General features: G+C 38.3%; 1 protein-coding gene across 1 annotated transcript; it reads right to left on the bottom strand.

The window, feature by feature from the left end:
* Positions 1–236: 236 nt before the first annotated feature.
* Positions 237–12,677, bottom strand: LOC139760792 (carboxypeptidase B-like). Its single transcript, XM_071684396.1, has 9 exons — positions 12,545–12,677; positions 11,914–12,362; positions 9,847–10,000; positions 8,258–8,404; positions 7,807–7,941; positions 6,791–7,017; positions 5,563–5,708; positions 3,423–3,538; positions 237–1,056 (listed from the first exon to the last, which is right to left on the bottom strand). Exons 2-9 carry the CDS (start codon positions 12,205–12,207, stop codon positions 890–892), a joined length of 1,386 nt encoding a protein of 461 aa, XP_071540497.1. The 5' UTR covers positions 12,208–12,362; positions 12,545–12,677; the 3' UTR covers positions 237–889.
* Positions 12,678–16,736: the final 4,059 nt, after the last annotated feature.

Genomic DNA, 16,736 nt, shown 5'->3' on the forward strand with positions numbered 1-16,736 from the left:
TTAGATTTCGAGTATGGATATCTTTTTGCCATAATTTCATGTTTATGTACATTGTTTCTCATTTTTTATATCTGTTTTGGTAAATTGAAATTATATGATATACAAATGGCTTTATTTTAGATTCATAGTAAAAATCCATTGATCTCATTACATCATATATGGGAATAAATAAATTATGCATAAATAGTTAATAAATTCTAAGTGTATAAGATTTACTGTAGTGATGTGACATTTCATTAGATATGTCAAAGTATACATAAATATTGAAGATTATTTTTTTTATAAGTAGAAGTTACATTTAAGTAGATTGAATTTTATAGGAATATCAAAATGATATATATGACTTAATACAAAATTCGTAGAATATAGTAACAGAGATGTTAGGGTACACACAATACTACTGGCTTAATAGAAACTTTTTTCTTCTTTTGAGGACACAGAGGTAGTATTCTGATTTGGTATGAGGAAGTAGAAAATTGTTTGACAAGTAATGGGATAATTGTATTAAAACTGTTGATACACAGTGTGTCTGATTTGTGATTGGATAATTTTTTTTAATTAGTCTGGTTTTTATTAATGCCCAAGGGAAGATTTCTGTGTGTGTAATAAGATGTAAGGTGGAAGATGTTAACTGTGTAAACCAAGAAGGCTTGAGAGACAGTGATCAACTAGTTTGTGTAAAGAGGATGATGATAAGACTTAGATATAGGAATAATATGGATAATTTTTCAAAGAAAGGCATGTAATGGTTTTACTGGATGCTGATACTTGGTAATGATGAATAGTTGAATAGTTACAATGCCCAGGTAGCAAAGACCTTTGCTGTATCAATGATGTTTTGCACTTCAGTGTCAGAATGGAGAGGGTCTGAGGCACTGTGGTAAAACACTTAAGAGGCTTGTTCTCTGACATATTGGCCTGCTTCTTTTGCTTCTTGAGTGTATTGGGATGGGAAAAGCTTGCCATAGACGGTTCGGGCCATGACTTTAATCCCCTGGTAAGTTTCTATTCCAGTAGGCTCAATTTGTTCCCTTGGTAGGATGAATCCATATTTTCCTATGAGACAGATAAAGATTAGAATACTGTTTCAAGATTGGTCTATCTTGTTTTATAATTTGAAGGTTTGAATTAGTCAAGAACCTCAAAATATTAGTGTGAGCAGCATACTATTGAGTTATTTACAGATTTGTCATAATGCCACGTTGTTTGATATTGCTAAAGAATTATGTTGATATTATGTAATGTATGGTTCAATAAACTTATATAGTTGCATAAAGTGACTGATGTTTAAAGAATTATGAACCATGTATAACACACACATTCAACACATGCGTAATAAAACAAAAATACTTCCTGTGCGAACTCACTTCAATATGCTTGACGTCTAGTTCTTTGCAACAGTACTATACCCCTGCCACTCAAAGCACACCATAAACAACCACCTTTTCTTAAGTTAAAACAAAATCTTTTCTTTGCTTCACTCGCTAACATCCTGTAATGCAGGGCTCCCACAGCACACAGGAAGCCAGTCATGACCACCAGGCATGACTACGTCATAAAGTGTAGTGATATATGTGTCTGTAGGGCGAGTGGATGAGTATGGGGCAATGAGCAGTAAGTGTTAAGTGTCCTCACTAGGGTAGTTGCATTGTGGACATGATGGGACTTGAGATATTTTGAATGAGTGTTTGTAGTATCATAGGGATGGATGATGTCCAGTGTCGATTTGTACTTATTTAGGGAGTGTGGTTACAGATGGGTGTATGACTGGTGGATTGGTGTTCAAGACTGAGTTATGGTGGCTTTTCTTTAGTGCTTGCTGAGATGTTTCGTTATCTATATGTTTTGTCAGTGTTTGTTGGTGGAGGATAGTATGCTAAGGCGTGAAGTGGGAACAAGCTTTTTATCTCCACTTGGTGTCAGTGGTTAGTAATGGAGTGGTTTAGACAGGAAGTGTCTATGTTGTTGCATACAATCAAGTGCCAAGCATATTGAAATAGGACTGTACTTAGAGGAAATTCTGTTTTTGTTGTGCAGATGTTGGATACAGGTGGTTAGGCATATAACCCCAGAATCCCATATCCAAGGCTTTGCAGCTCTTTGCTTCTGGGATGGGAGGGACTCTTTTGAAGAGAGAAGTTTTATGACAACACTGTACTCCATTTTGTCAACTGATCAGAGGTGATTTTTCACTTGTCGTGAACCTTAACCTGAGTCCAATATCACTTTTTTTTTCATACATTCCACTACATCCACATTCTGGCTGTCATGAAAAATGCACTGAAACTAGAGCCCCCAATATTGCCACAACCAGACCCCACAGACCTTTCCATGATGTCCTTTATACTGTTTCATATCCCCTAGTTCAGTCCACTGACACCATTCTTCCCCTGTGAACTACATCACTCCAGTTCACTCTGTCTCTTGTACACCTCGCACTCCTACATGTTCGGAACCCAAACCTTCAAAGGATCTTTCACTCCATCCTTCCACCTCTTTGGTTTCTCCCTTTTCCTTTTTTCCCAAACTTTCGATATTTATACCCTCTTGGTCATCCTACCCATATGTCAAAACTCAACACACCCTTTTCAGCCCCCTCATACATACACCTCTTACAACCACAATTCTTACATGACGTCCATTGCTGTCAGTAAATGAGTTTGAAAAAGGGGAAGCAGTTATTTAGGATACCACACTCAAGATGATTATTTACAAGATAGAGAAGAGTGGCAATATATAATGAGGTAGCAAGTCTCCCTGAGGGAAATGGGCATCTCAGTCTTTTATGAGCCTTACAACTGCAAAATTAATCTCTATTCAAGATGCATGCCTGTTTTCACCTGATCTAGAGAATAAATTAGAAGAATTCAGATTTCTCCCTCTGTTTTTACTTTCTCTCAGCTGCCTTCATGCCATTTTAGGAAAATAATTTGAGGTTTAGATCAGAAGATTTGGAGATGAGCATGTCATGAATGCTGTTACAAGATGTCCTTTCTGTTCCATTATGTCAGTTTTATATGCTGTTAAACACTTTACCTCAGTTCATAGGCTTTTGGGAAAAATACAAATGAAATTTTCCAGCAAAGGTGTGCATTATTAGGCTATACCAAAACATGAATTTTAGATGGACATTTTCAGTAACTGCTCTTTTGTCTGGGGTTTGACATTGTAAGGATTCTTATCTTTCAAAGCTTTACATTTCTCCCTTATATAGACAGGTGTGATTCTTATTGATCATATCACTTGAAAAGGAAAACTAATAATTTTGAATGCATGAGAGCAAAATTTTTGGTTAAGCTGGTTTTTGTGTTCCTGGTGGAGTAACCATTTAAATATCCGAGTTTCTAGTCGTGATTTTACTGAATACTTGCTGTAAAACTACAGGTCATATCTAGAAAGAATGGATGATTATTAACACTCACCTGAATCACGAAGTTCAAGGGTGTAAGCGTAACGAATCCCAGCAACACCTTTTGCAAAATCCCCAGAAGAACCAGATGCGACATACAGAACATCTGGAATACTTCCTATTGAGTACCTGGGGAAGAAATGATTGTTAAGGGACACTGCTGTGTCAATAATCATATGACATTCCATGTATTGTTATCTTTTAAAAGAGGTTAGAGTATATGTAGATAATTTTGATTTTGTAGATATCTTTTCTGTGAAAAAAAATGAATAACTATTATGTTCTACTGTTTACAATTCCTGTACCACAATTACTGATACATGCTTGTGCAGCTTTTAGTAAGGAATTGTTAGGTAATGTACCTACAGTACATATGTTCCAGTAGATAGATTAATTTTTCCATACTTTCAACCCGTGTGCTGATGTTAGTAGATTAAAGATATTCTCTTCCTTTACAGTTTTTTCATGGTAGCAGAACTTATGTTTTCAGTAAATAGGTTTTTCATTCAATTTTCACGAAGAATAGTTACAGAAGTCATTTGGAAAAATGTCAAAAATGAAATAACAGTTTTCAGATAATAATGATAACACGGTAATTTGACAAAGTAGGTATTTACTGCACTGAATATCTTTCTGTGGTGAAAACCTGTATATTCTGTATACATAAGGTATTCAAGCTTACAGCCATTAGATATGCATTCTGGAGTGATATTAATATATATATTAATCTATCTCACTCATGCTCATTCCCTTTAGGACTCCCTCAAGGGGCAAAAGAGTCTCCATAACTGGTGAACTTCAGTGCCACTTCTAAGCCTTTAGTGCCTAACCCTTAATAGGCCACTGGTAGGGGGTGAATCCAGCACAGAGTTTTGAGAGGCTCCTACCTGATGTTCCAAATGACTTCTTATACCTAAAGCTCCTGTGTAGTGTTTCTAATATTTTGAAATAATGGCTTGTGTTACAGTGGTAAATTATATAACCCTAGGACCTCATTACATGGGTCTCTACTGCTTTAAGGTTGTGCTCAGTGCAGAAGCAAGTTAATGTGAGTTGGTTTTGGTCAAGAAGAATCTTGATACCATCCAGTTTTCTTATGCTGAAGTTGAATTCCAATTTTCAGGCAGAGCCCACTAAGACCAATATGATGTATGCATAAGTTGCACTAATAGTTGATAGGTAACCACTGACCAGGGAGGTAGATTACTGGGACTACCAGTCTTGGTATTAGGAGGGTTAGTTAGCCAGAACTGCAGTGGTTGTCAGGTTGCACTCCACTGACCCATGTAGCACTTGACAGCACTTAACACACTCAACTCTTCTTCATAATTATATTTTCCTGTGATGAGCACTGTGTTAGCCCTGCCTTTTGGCAAAATGGTAGAAGCAATAGATAAAAGTAGTAGGTAGGAACATTAGATAGGGGTGTTAGTAGGAACATGTAGATGTGAGCACTAGGTAGAGGTAGTAGGTTCGAACATTAGGTAGAAAGAGTCAGTAAGAACATAAGGTAGAAACCTCTGGAAACATTGCACTAGAATTGCCCTCCGCCAGTTACCCGTTAAGGGTGTCACTAAAAGCAGCATTGGAGATCACTGGTTAAGGAGACTCTTTTACTGTGACCAACCCCCTGAGGGAGTTTCTAAAGGGAACAGGTATCGGAGATGGATAGATAGATGGTGCAGTAAAGTCAAAGTGATGCATGTGATATGTTATTTGCTGATAATCACAAGAAAAAATGAAACACGATAAGTCCTGAGTGCACTTCTAATTACATTACAACTTAAGGGGAGGCTTAGAAATGAGGCAGAAGTAATTTACATGAACTTGTGCTTGGGTCTTACCTTGCGTCATTTTTTCTTATGGTTATCATCAAATATTAATATAGATGTATGTATATATTAGAATATAGACAGACCATAAACACTTGATGTGCCAAGAACTGGCATTAAAATATCTTTCTCACATTATCATGATTGACTTAAACTTCAGCTTGTTGTTATTTATGATTACCATTACTAGCACATTTCAGGAATATTGACATCGTCTGATGTCCACCACTGAAATCAGTTAATTTTGACAAGTTTACCTTTTGTCATTGGATGGTAAGTGTTTCATTGTGCTATTGCATCTTAATGATTTAGGTCACTTACTTTGTACTGCTGACATTCTTGATGGCTTGAATGGCAATCTTTCCAACATCGTACAAGTCTTGATAATCAGATAGGTGCTCTTTTTTGTGTCCCCAGGGTAGCAGCCACATTTGAGCATAGGCATGAAGGCTTAAGTATACCTTCAGCTGCAATAGTCATATCACATTCAGTGTGTTTATATTGTTTATAAGCAAGGCTTGTCATTCCAGTGTACAAATTGATAAAATATACCTTTGGAAAGATGTTTTGAAAATTTGAAATGTGTGTAGTTCCCTTCTGAACATTTGTTCAGAATGTAGAAGGTTGAAACCTCCACAGGTATAAATACATAAGGAGTTAGCATTCCTAGAAAAAACTGCTGTGTGAAAGTAAATAGATGATAATGTCGGTTTGGGTTAGTGATTAGACATTTATGAAAGGGAAATATTGAAGGAATACAGATAATACATTGAGAGGCAAATGATGCCAACATTTAGAGGTAGAAGAAATATATCTCACAGTAGTAGGCTTTCTAATAAATTTTTGTAGTGTAAGGTGATAATTAGAATGGCATGAAACCATTAAGCATAATGCAGAAAGCATGGCATGGAAACTAAAGCATAATGCAGTTACAGTAATTTTTAACTTCTAAAGGATAATGTGAAGTTACTATTTTCTTTTAACATCAAAAAGATGTGTAAAGTTGCAGTATTCTGTAAACTCTAAAGAAAATTGTAGTTAGAGTATTCTTTTATGTCTAATGGATAATGTAGAACATTCTTTGATATATCAGTTTGAATGCTTTTGCTAGAACCTAGATTTTTAGTGTAGTACGTTGTTATAATTAATCCTTCTTATTGAGGTCCCTGGGTCTTGCTTCTTGGAGAATTCTAGATTAAGCCTTTTATGTACGTAATATATGTGCAAAGAACATTCCTCAATAGGAAGTATTTGCATAACTTTTATGCTGGATAAGTTTGTTTTATACTTAATATATTGTGGATAGATTATTGCTGATGTCTCAAAAGTAGTCAAGGAAACCATACCATGCTTGGATTGGGTCATACATGTTGTTATACTCTGCACATGCTTTGCCAGTAGAGTGTAAAGAAGAATAGATTCATGGAATGACTAAATTTCATTTTTCATTGAATGCAAAGAAAAGTAGTTTGAAATCTTTTGACATCTGACAATTTTGTTAAAGAGCATGGGACATATTATTTAAAACTAAAAAGGATTGTTGTCATACCTCTTTTCTGTGCTTCATGAGGAAATCTCGGATAGCTCTGGTCTCTGGTTCTGAGAAAGGGTGCTCGCCAGCATAGATTAAGCTGCAAGGGTCATCAGAAGAGCCACCAGTAAACCACTCGTGGCCAAAGTTCCTGTTAGCATCTGTCCCCAGACATTTGGGTTGCTTAGAGTTGGTGGAGCGAGTCTTACGCCAGAGGCGATCATTATGGCGGGAATATTCATAACCTGGAAAAATTGATATAAGAATGATAATCAACTAAGCTATTATTTTGGTAGTAAATGTATTTTTTTTAGAAATAAGCTTAGTATTAAATGATACTGTACTTTAGAGTGAAAAGAGAGTTTGATGTTTTCTGCTACAATTAACCCTTTGATTTACCTTAATGAAATTATAAATATCATATGCCAAGAAGGGGAACAGAGTGTGGACTACACCTTGTTTTAAGTTAGGCTGAAGAACACAGTATCTAGCATCTCAAGTTATGCGTGAAATTATTTGTATGTAGTCTCCCAGTATAATTTAGTTGAATTTAGTCTCCATGGAAGCAATAGTGCATAACATAAAAGTACTGTAAACTTTTCTCTCGGTGTTTACTGCTTTGGATGCACTTACAGTGTGGTGCCATGTATATGTCTGCATATTCTTTGACCTTAGAAAAAGTTCCATTTTTCTTCTTAATTGTTTCTCCCAAATTTCCAATTCCTTTATTGTTTCTCTTAGATTTTGTGTAAACTGGGTGCAACAGTTCAACCTTTTCATATGATGTAGCAAGTGGCATAAGGCCCTGCTCATCTGTTTTAATACTAGTAATTTAGTTTCTGCAGGAAATGTTTTGCAAAGGATACAGTTACATGTTCAGCTAAAAAGGATGTGATATACTTAGTTAACTGATAAGTTAAGGAAGATTCTGTAAGTGCCATTTTGCTCTAAGTGTAGGTAAGGGGGAATAATTCTGGTAGGTGGATGTATCAGTATCATTGCAGATGATTAAAGTTGATTGTACTACTACTTACCATCAGGGTTGACCAAGGGCATGATATACCAGTTAAATTGCTTGATAAGATCTGGGTCCTCCCAGCTGAATTCAACCAGGCGATGGAGGATGTACATTGCAGTAGCAGGAGCAATCCACTCCCGAGCATGAATCCCTGCACAATTGGAAAAAAAATGAATATATATATATTTCATAAATGAACCATTAACTAGGTTTTTTAGAATCAATGGTTTTTGCAGTAAGTTGGTTATTAGATATATCTTTGAAAGAGATTGACAAACAGACACTACAAAAAGTGTTATTAATTAACTTCATCCAACAAGTAATCACCACACCATATGCAATGACTGTCAGCATTAATGTATTGTTGATATAATTGTAACATATTTTGCAGTGGGGCTTATCAGAATATTCCATCCCAAAGTATTTTTTCAGACGTTTGACTCGGTGAAAAAATACTTCTAATTTACCTGCATCAATCCAGATTGCTGGTTTGTCTGGTCCACTGGACACCTTGACCACATGTAGGGTGCGATTCTCAAAGGATTGGCCAATGTCCAAGACGGTAACCAAGTTGGGATACTGGCCCTGCAAGTACTCTAGGTACTGGTTCATGTCTTGCCAGAAGAGGAACAAAAAGTTGTGTTACTGAGGGGGTTGTAACCCTGAAGGCTTAAAAGTGTATGTTCATTTAATGCTATCACCTAATGTAACAAAAGGGGCTTGGAATTGACATCTTTTGATAATGAAACAGCAAACATTGCTTGTCAATAAGATGAGGATTGTATTTTGCTCTTTTTTCTATTTACTCCATTAATGTTTATGCTGAGTATGAAGTTCCCAGAATCACAATTGTCATTACCTTAGACAGTGTTTATCTTCTGTTCTCTTACACACAGTATCAGTCTGCGACACTGAGGAAGAGTGGGTGTGGAGAGCTTAGGAAACAATGGAAAGGGTGTTATGCTATATAGGGTATTTAGTTGATTTATGTTAGTGATGGGGAAGGATGCCATGATAATGATATGAATTGCTCACCATGTCAGTGAAGAGTAAACCAATGTGATTCAAAATTCTGTGGAAAAGTGAGGAAAAAGTGATTTAAGGATATTAAAGGAAAAGTCTTTAGGAATACCTTAGAAAACCTGCATGGATGGCCTAAATAAGGAAAGTTCCCCATTTGGGGAAGGGGCCTGTAGGACTATTGTATACTGAAAAACAGTACATTAAATTTTGGTGGGAGCGCAAAGATAAGGAATGATTCTTGTAAGGGTCTAAGGGATGGATGGGCCTGTAGAAAAGATAGAAGGGAATGGGAACAAATAGTCAATGAAGATGGAAAAGTGAATGGATGATTTAGTAAAGGGAAAGGGGAGTAGGAAAGATATATGAATGATTAAGATATATCGGAATGAAATATACCATGGAACACACTTGCTACATGGTATATGTTGGAATGGGGAAGGCAAGGGTTTCAGTACAACTCTAATAATAACAAAACAGATGTAAGTCTGATACACTTAACAAAAGCAAAGGAATAAGGGGAAATTTATGTTTCTTGAATACAGAATCAAGTTGATATGGGGAAGCATGAGTATTGTACTTAACCCAGGTACAGAGGGTGGAGATAATCCCCCTTCTAAGGAACGTTAGGGAAAAATGTAGAGAATATATACAAAAGAGAGGAGCACTGATAGCAAATATGATGAATAATATGGAATTAATATTGGGTGAAGGTATGAAATGATGATAACTGGAAGGTTAGGGAGAAACATAGAGAATATATGCAAAAGAGAGCAGCACTGATAGCAAATATGATGAATAATAAGGATACTGGGTGAAGGTATGAAATGATGATAAACTTTGTACAGAGAGGTATTTTGTCTGAGGATCCCCTAAAGTTCTAAAGTTCCCAATCAGTTGTCTGTTATGGTTAGATTACATCTGTTTCATGCTTGCATGATACAGGAAAGCACCACTGCTGCATTGAAAATTGAGCTGATAACATAAATCATCCGATCTTTGAAGGAATTCATAGACGGAAGGATGGTAGGCTTACCGTCGACGGAATGGTACTTCTCCCAGGTCATTGGGTGCATGGGACGGTTCCAGGCAAATAATTCATCGTCCTTTTGTTCCATGTCGATGGCACTTTGCAGGTCACCGATCACTTCCTGATACTTCAAGTTGTGGTCTGTAAACACTTGCCGTACCTGTATGTAAGTGGGAAACAAAGGATCTTTTAGAGAAATACCTATTGGTAAAGGTAGTGGAAGCATTTTCAGAGCACCTTTTAATCTGTAATTAGGAACAGTTGCATGCTGTCTGTCATGGTGAAGGAAGGGTATAAACAGTGCTTCTGGATCAGAGAAACGAAAGGAAATTCTAAGGATGTTTTGATTTTCAGTAGTCAAAATATTTGTTGCTGAGAGACGGTACGTAAGTATACATCATTTAGTTCTTGGTAAAAGCGGTAGGAAAATGAAGTTGACAAAGGATACTGAAGGGTATATGACGGATCTCTAGATCTCTTGATATCATTCTACTGACTTGTTCAATATTGTTCAATATTTTGAAGATTCAGGAAAGCATTTTAAAAGCCAGATGGTAAATCATAGATATGAGTGATGTTACCTTGGATCAGGGATCCCTATCGACGTTATGGTGATTTGCCAACTTTTGCGTCAACAAATGATGAATATTACATGTACTGTCAATGTCTCTAGCTGGAAGACTAATGTGAGTAGTTGATGAGTTGTTGGTAAGTACTCCCTCAACACGGGAAGTTTCTGTTTGGGGTTCATATGTGTGGATATAATGGGACAACTTATCTGGACACAAAGGGTTCCCAATAGATCATTTGAAAGTTTTCTATGCTGTCGGTGTTCACACTTGAACGTGTGGTGAAACTTGTGTGTACCAATGTGTATCTTTCCTCGCATGTGGACCAGTGCATCTTGAGTGTTCTTGGAATTCCAGCTACGTTCTTTAGTAGGTGGCTGTGAAAGCGCTCAGGTAATAATAGTAAATATAATCCACCAATGAAAAATTTTGAGGCATCTTTACGAGTCCACTTGCTTCCCTTCATCCATTTCCAGTGCCACCCCACCTCATGAAACAGCATCGCCACCTCCTGCGTTAGCAAGGTAGCGCCAGGAAACATGAAAAAAGGCCACATCCACTCATTCTTTAGCTGTTATATGTAATGCACCGAAATCTCAGCTCCCTATTCACATCCAGACCCCACAGACCTTACCATGATTTACCCAGGATGCTTCATATTCCCTGGTTCAGTCCATTGACAGCACGCCGACCCCAGTATACTACTTCGTTCCAATTCACTTTATTCTTTGCACGCCTGTCACGCTACTGCTTGTTCTGGCGTCGATCGCTCAAAGTCTTTTTCACTCCATCCTTCCACCTCCAATTTGGTCTCCCGTTTCTCCTTGTTCCCTCCACCTCTGACAGAAATATCCTCTTCGTCAACATTTCCTCATTCTCTCCATATGTCCAGAGTTCTCATCTCGGTCACGTCAGGAGTACTTGACTTAACAAATTATTAGTGCTTAATAACTAATAGCCCAATTGCCGAACTAGTAATATGGCACTTTGCCAACCGTTTGTCCAAATGCATACTTTGCAGTGATATTCTGCCGACTCTTCGTCGAAATACATACTTTGCAAATGAATTTTGCTGATCAACGTTACAGATATATGCTTTGTCATGGTTTCTGCTGCCATTCTAAGGAGATATGTCCCCATGCCGTGTTGTCACATCCCATAGATATCCATTGTATCAAAGAAAAATTTTTGTCTCATTGTTACCCACCTGATTGACCACCTACCCTCAACTTTCGCATTCTGTTGCCAACTTTACTAAACTGACTCGCATGTTTCGAACGTAACACACCTGCTTTTAACCTTGTCCTCGCATCTTTCCCACTAAACCTATGACTTGCTCTCAGCTTTGCACATTTGTTAGCAACTGTACCCACACTTATTTCCCATTTCCCAACCACTTACCCTCACGTCTGGCCTCTCTTTTTACCCATCAGCTGTCCTCACCTTAATCCTCTTTTGTTACTCACTTCATTATCCTTCTGCCTGCCCTCAGCTGTAACCTCACCTTCTGCTCTGCGGCGGGTGGAGTCAGGACGTCGATCTGGTACTGGAAGTTCTTTTCGTTCTTGCGTAGAGACCAAACGTCGACACCCTCTGAGGTATCCAGAGAGTCGACGACTGGCAGCTCCTCCAGGTCCACGTCGGTACGGAAAAGCTTGTAACCCGAATAGGACACGGGCTTGACGTTCTGTAAGTCAAGACTGGCACCCTCATACAACTCGTAGGGTAGCCCACAAGTCCACCCCAAGAGCGCCAACAACACCAGCGCACTCGGTGCAGCAGCCCACAGCTTGGTCATTCTTTTTGTGTGCTTGATTTAGTTACGCAATGATAGGTTATTTTTGAAGGTTTTCTTTCTTCACAAGTAGGTTTTGACAGGAATGCTCCTGCAAGAGTTGCCTTCGTGTATCTTACACAAGGCGTCGTCACAGACCTTCCCGCTGCTTTCTTAAACTGGGCGAGAATAATAGCTTTACGTTAGAATTTTTGAGAGCGACTTTGTCAAACTCAAATATCTTACCAAAGGAATTCTTTGTATTTTTGCAGATATTATTTCAATAAAAAATATAAAGATATCACGATAGATTTTACGAGCGAAAAAATATCTCGATCCTACATGACCAGGAGACCGGTACCTGTAAAGCTGAAACCAGTGGATGCAACAGGTGCTGTCTGTACCTGTGGCACTGATTGAATGCTGTCCTGAGGCACCGACAAGTCTATATATATGTACCGCCCTGGGGGATGGGTACCCCGCGGGCTTTCCGGAAGCATAGGGGGCAAGGTCGCGGGAATGACCCTGTACTAAGAGAGTCAGGGCTGCACGGCGTGACCTGCGACCACCTCCGGCTGGTCGACTAGCGACCATGACCGACCCTTCCATGCGCCGGACGCCACACCTATACCGTCCGTTCAGTCGGCACTCCTCACCTTGTGCGTGTACTCACCACCTACCCTGTACTGTGTGTACATGTAATGATTTATTTGTATTACACGAGAAAGGAATTTTACTCTCGCGGGGCCCCGTCTCCTGAACATGCTTCACTATCATATACGATCTTAAAATTCATGTATGCTCTCTGCTTTAACCATGTCCTCAGTCAATTGTGTTCCATTTATCCACCATTCTTGTATCATAAAAATATTTGCATCTTTTTGTGAAAGTTTCTGATGTAATTTCATGTTATGTCCTGTGGTTATTGTGCCCCTACATCTGTCAAAGAACTTTTCACTGTCCGCGTCTTCGATCTGTTTTACTGACGTGACTGTTGTGATGGCAGTGAATTATGTAAGCTTCAGTTAAGGATTTCTCCTGCGGGATTTGTTTTATTCCAACAGTGTACACCAGTACTTTGAGATGAGCCGTCCACTTCTGAAGTAGTTTATGATGGTATTCCTTCCCAGCCATGAGCAGAAGGAATCTCCAAAGGAAATCGAAGGGTATGGATATCTCCAGTCACGTGCCTCAGTTTCTGGCATGATGACACTTGGTATGCCCGGTAAGGCTAGAATCGGCTCCACTCAGCTCCTGCTGTATTTATGTAAGTACTGTAATCTTATTTTCTGAATTATATTTTGTATTAACAGATTTTTTGTAGTATTACATTATTTTTTTTTTTTTTCTTTTTTTTTACTAAGATTGCCTCTGGTATTCGGACGTGATTCAGACTAAGATGGGTCGTATAACTGGTAGTACAATGTTACAGAAAACCAAAGATACCTCATATCAAGCGTCTTTATCAACAACAACTTAACGAGTTTTTGTTACTAACGATTTTCTGGATGTTGAAACTTATTTTAGATCTACAGGAGTCTACGTAGATAGAGAAAGCAAAGAGGAAATAGCGAAGCTATAGTTTCAACTGTATTGTTTTATATATAATTATTTCCCCTACGTTGTGATGTATAAAACACATTCACATAAAGTTCATTTATAATACCTTGTTAGAATGATTGATGCAGATTCTAAGATATTGATAGAGTAACACATTTCTAAAGTGTCACGAAGGCAGGTAAGATGTCCTGCGATGAAAATTAATGCAAAACGTAAAATTTATTTCTCTAGTTTTGATCCATATAATGTCGGTGTTGACAGCTGCTGAAACAATGGCTACGATGGCCGTAGAGTTCACAGTGCAGATGGCTTTGAAATGATCAAGTCTACAAGAAACTGAGGTCAATGCTTAGGCTTTAACATAAAGGTTATCTGATCTAACTGAGTGAACACCAACATTTTGGATGAGCCAATATTCGAATTGTGGTGTATTTTTGCATGTTTGTTGTTGCCGGGTAAATATCTGGGTGTTTTTACAGTAGATGTTGGAAGGTCATTTAAGAAGGGACTTAGAAGGGTTGAACAAATAACTCCCATGTGGAACTCGAGAGGGTATCGTGGTTAGTTGAATCTAACCAGGATGTGTAAAGGTCCGTGTAGAGTAGTGGAGTTGATACCGTCATAAGCCGAGCTGTGTTGGTGAGAGAGGGACATCTTGTTTGATTCTGTAGTCGTCCATTTTTTTTTATGACTGTATATATATATATATATATATATATATATATATATATATATATATATATATATATATATATATATATATATATATATATCCCTGGGATAGGGGAGAAAGAATACTTCCCACGTATTCCCGGCTTGTCGTAGAAGGCGACTAAAAGGGGAGGGAGCGGGGGGCTGGAAATCCTCCCCTCTCGTTTTTTTTTTTTTTTTTTTTCAAATTTTCCAAAAGAGGGAACAGAGAACGAGGCCAGGTGAGGATATTCCCTGAGAGGCCCAGTCCTCTGTTCTTAACGCTACCTTGCTAACGCGGGAAATGGCGTATAGTATGAAAGAAAGAAATATATATATATATATATATATATATATATATATATATATATATATATATATATATATATATATATATATATATATATCATTACTTTTCTCGTCATAGCGAGGCAGCATCAGAAACGAATAACATTTGCAAACCTTTATTATCTGAGTTACCAGAGCCTTCCATTCATAACCAAGCTTCACAGACTAACTCTATTGTTTAGCTTGACCGCTTCATGGTTCTGCCCAATGACAGCACGTCGTCCTCGATATACGACATCGGTCCAGGTCATTCTCTCCAACACTTGCCATGTTCAGACCCTAATACCTCAAGGCCTTCTTCAATCCATTCCTCCATCTTTTCTGTCTCCCCTTCCCCTTTGTTCACTTTGCTTCTGACGCGTAAGTCCTCTTCAGCTTTCTTGGCCCATCCTCTCTAAGTACGCCAATCATTTCAGCACACCCTTGTCGGCAGTCTTGGTCAGACTGCGCTCACATCCACACCTCTCACACGATCAACCCGCCTCACGCCACAAAGCGCCAACAAACATTTCATCTCCAGAACATCCTTTCACTTGGTGTCTATTTCTGAGAAGCCAATGATCTTATCCATGAAGCATTGTCTGGACTACCTACTTACTAAACCTTCATCCATGCGCATCTTTGTCATAACAAGTGCCGATGTCTCCTTATGCTCCTTGTACTCAGGACCATAGTCTCCTGTTCCATTCTCTGCCATGTCCATTCGTAGGTACGTACTACATTCCACATCCTCCAGACCTTCCCCATTGAAACTTAAGACTTTCCCGCCTCACCGCCTGTTTCACCTTATCACTTTACCTGTTTACATATTCTCTCAACTTTCGAATATTCTTCCAAACTGGCAGCCACCAGCTTCCTTTCTAGAGCCTGCCACTGGTGTCATGTCATCTCTGTATCATCACACTCGTTAGTATTTCAACATAATCTTTTTTACTTCTTCGGTTCGAATTCTGGCTGCGGCAGTCGGTCCATATTCAACCCAGCTGATCACCCACCCCTCAGGGTTGATCGAAAAAATCGGTACCTGGCTAAAGCTAGGATATATACATATATATATATATATATATATATATATATATATATATATATATATATATATATATATATATATATATATATATCTTTAATGAGATAGCCTTGATTAGGGCTTCAGTAGTTCGTGCCGTCTTAGTTAACGCGATGAATATCTTTGGCGTCAATATAAAGAATACTTGGTTGAGTGGCTTTGGACATTGGTATGATCCCTGTACTTCCTGCTGAGGTTCATCCCTTCACAGCAACGTGCGCCTCCTTCTCAAGAGCAATATAAACGTTGGTGGCGGGGTGCGTGATCACGTGATCACGCCGTGCTAGCCAGTGATGCTCTTGTTGCTCTTGTTGGAAGGTGAAACCCCCCAGATCATCTTGTGTTTATCTGTTGACTAATTTTAGAATGATTCTAGTGGATGACTGTGTGATTCTCTCTCTCTCTCTCTCTCTCTCTCTCTCTCTCTCTCTCTCTCTCTCTCTCTCTCTCTCTCTCTCTCTCTCTCTCTCTCTCTCTCTTTTGTTACGTTTATGAAATCATTTATTGATTTTCATCGTAGTTTCGTTTGTTTGTCGCATCTAGTTCGTTCGTTCGTTTGTTCGTAAGACCACAGACATAGAGTAATTCATTCATTACTCGTAGTTAGTCATGTTCCCTTGTTTGTTTGTTGACTGCTTTTACCAACGTTCAGGAATATGTTTACTTACTGTTGTTGTCATTATATTTGATTACATTTGCTTATTCATGACCCTGTCTCTGATGCCGCTTCAAGCAACGTGATGTTTATAATTGCACTCATTCATATATTTGTTACATTTCCTTCTTTTTTGAGAGTTACATTCACTTGACTTTCATAGATTTCTAACGGTCTTCTTTTTTCTCATATTGTCCTACTTAATGCGTTTGTCTTGTCTTTAGCTCTTGCTCG

The sequence above is a fragment of the Panulirus ornatus genome, chromosome 38 (assembly GCF_036320965.1).
Source record: "Panulirus ornatus isolate Po-2019 chromosome 38, ASM3632096v1, whole genome shotgun sequence".
Classification (NCBI taxonomy): domain Eukaryota; kingdom Metazoa; phylum Arthropoda; class Malacostraca; order Decapoda; family Palinuridae; genus Panulirus; species Panulirus ornatus.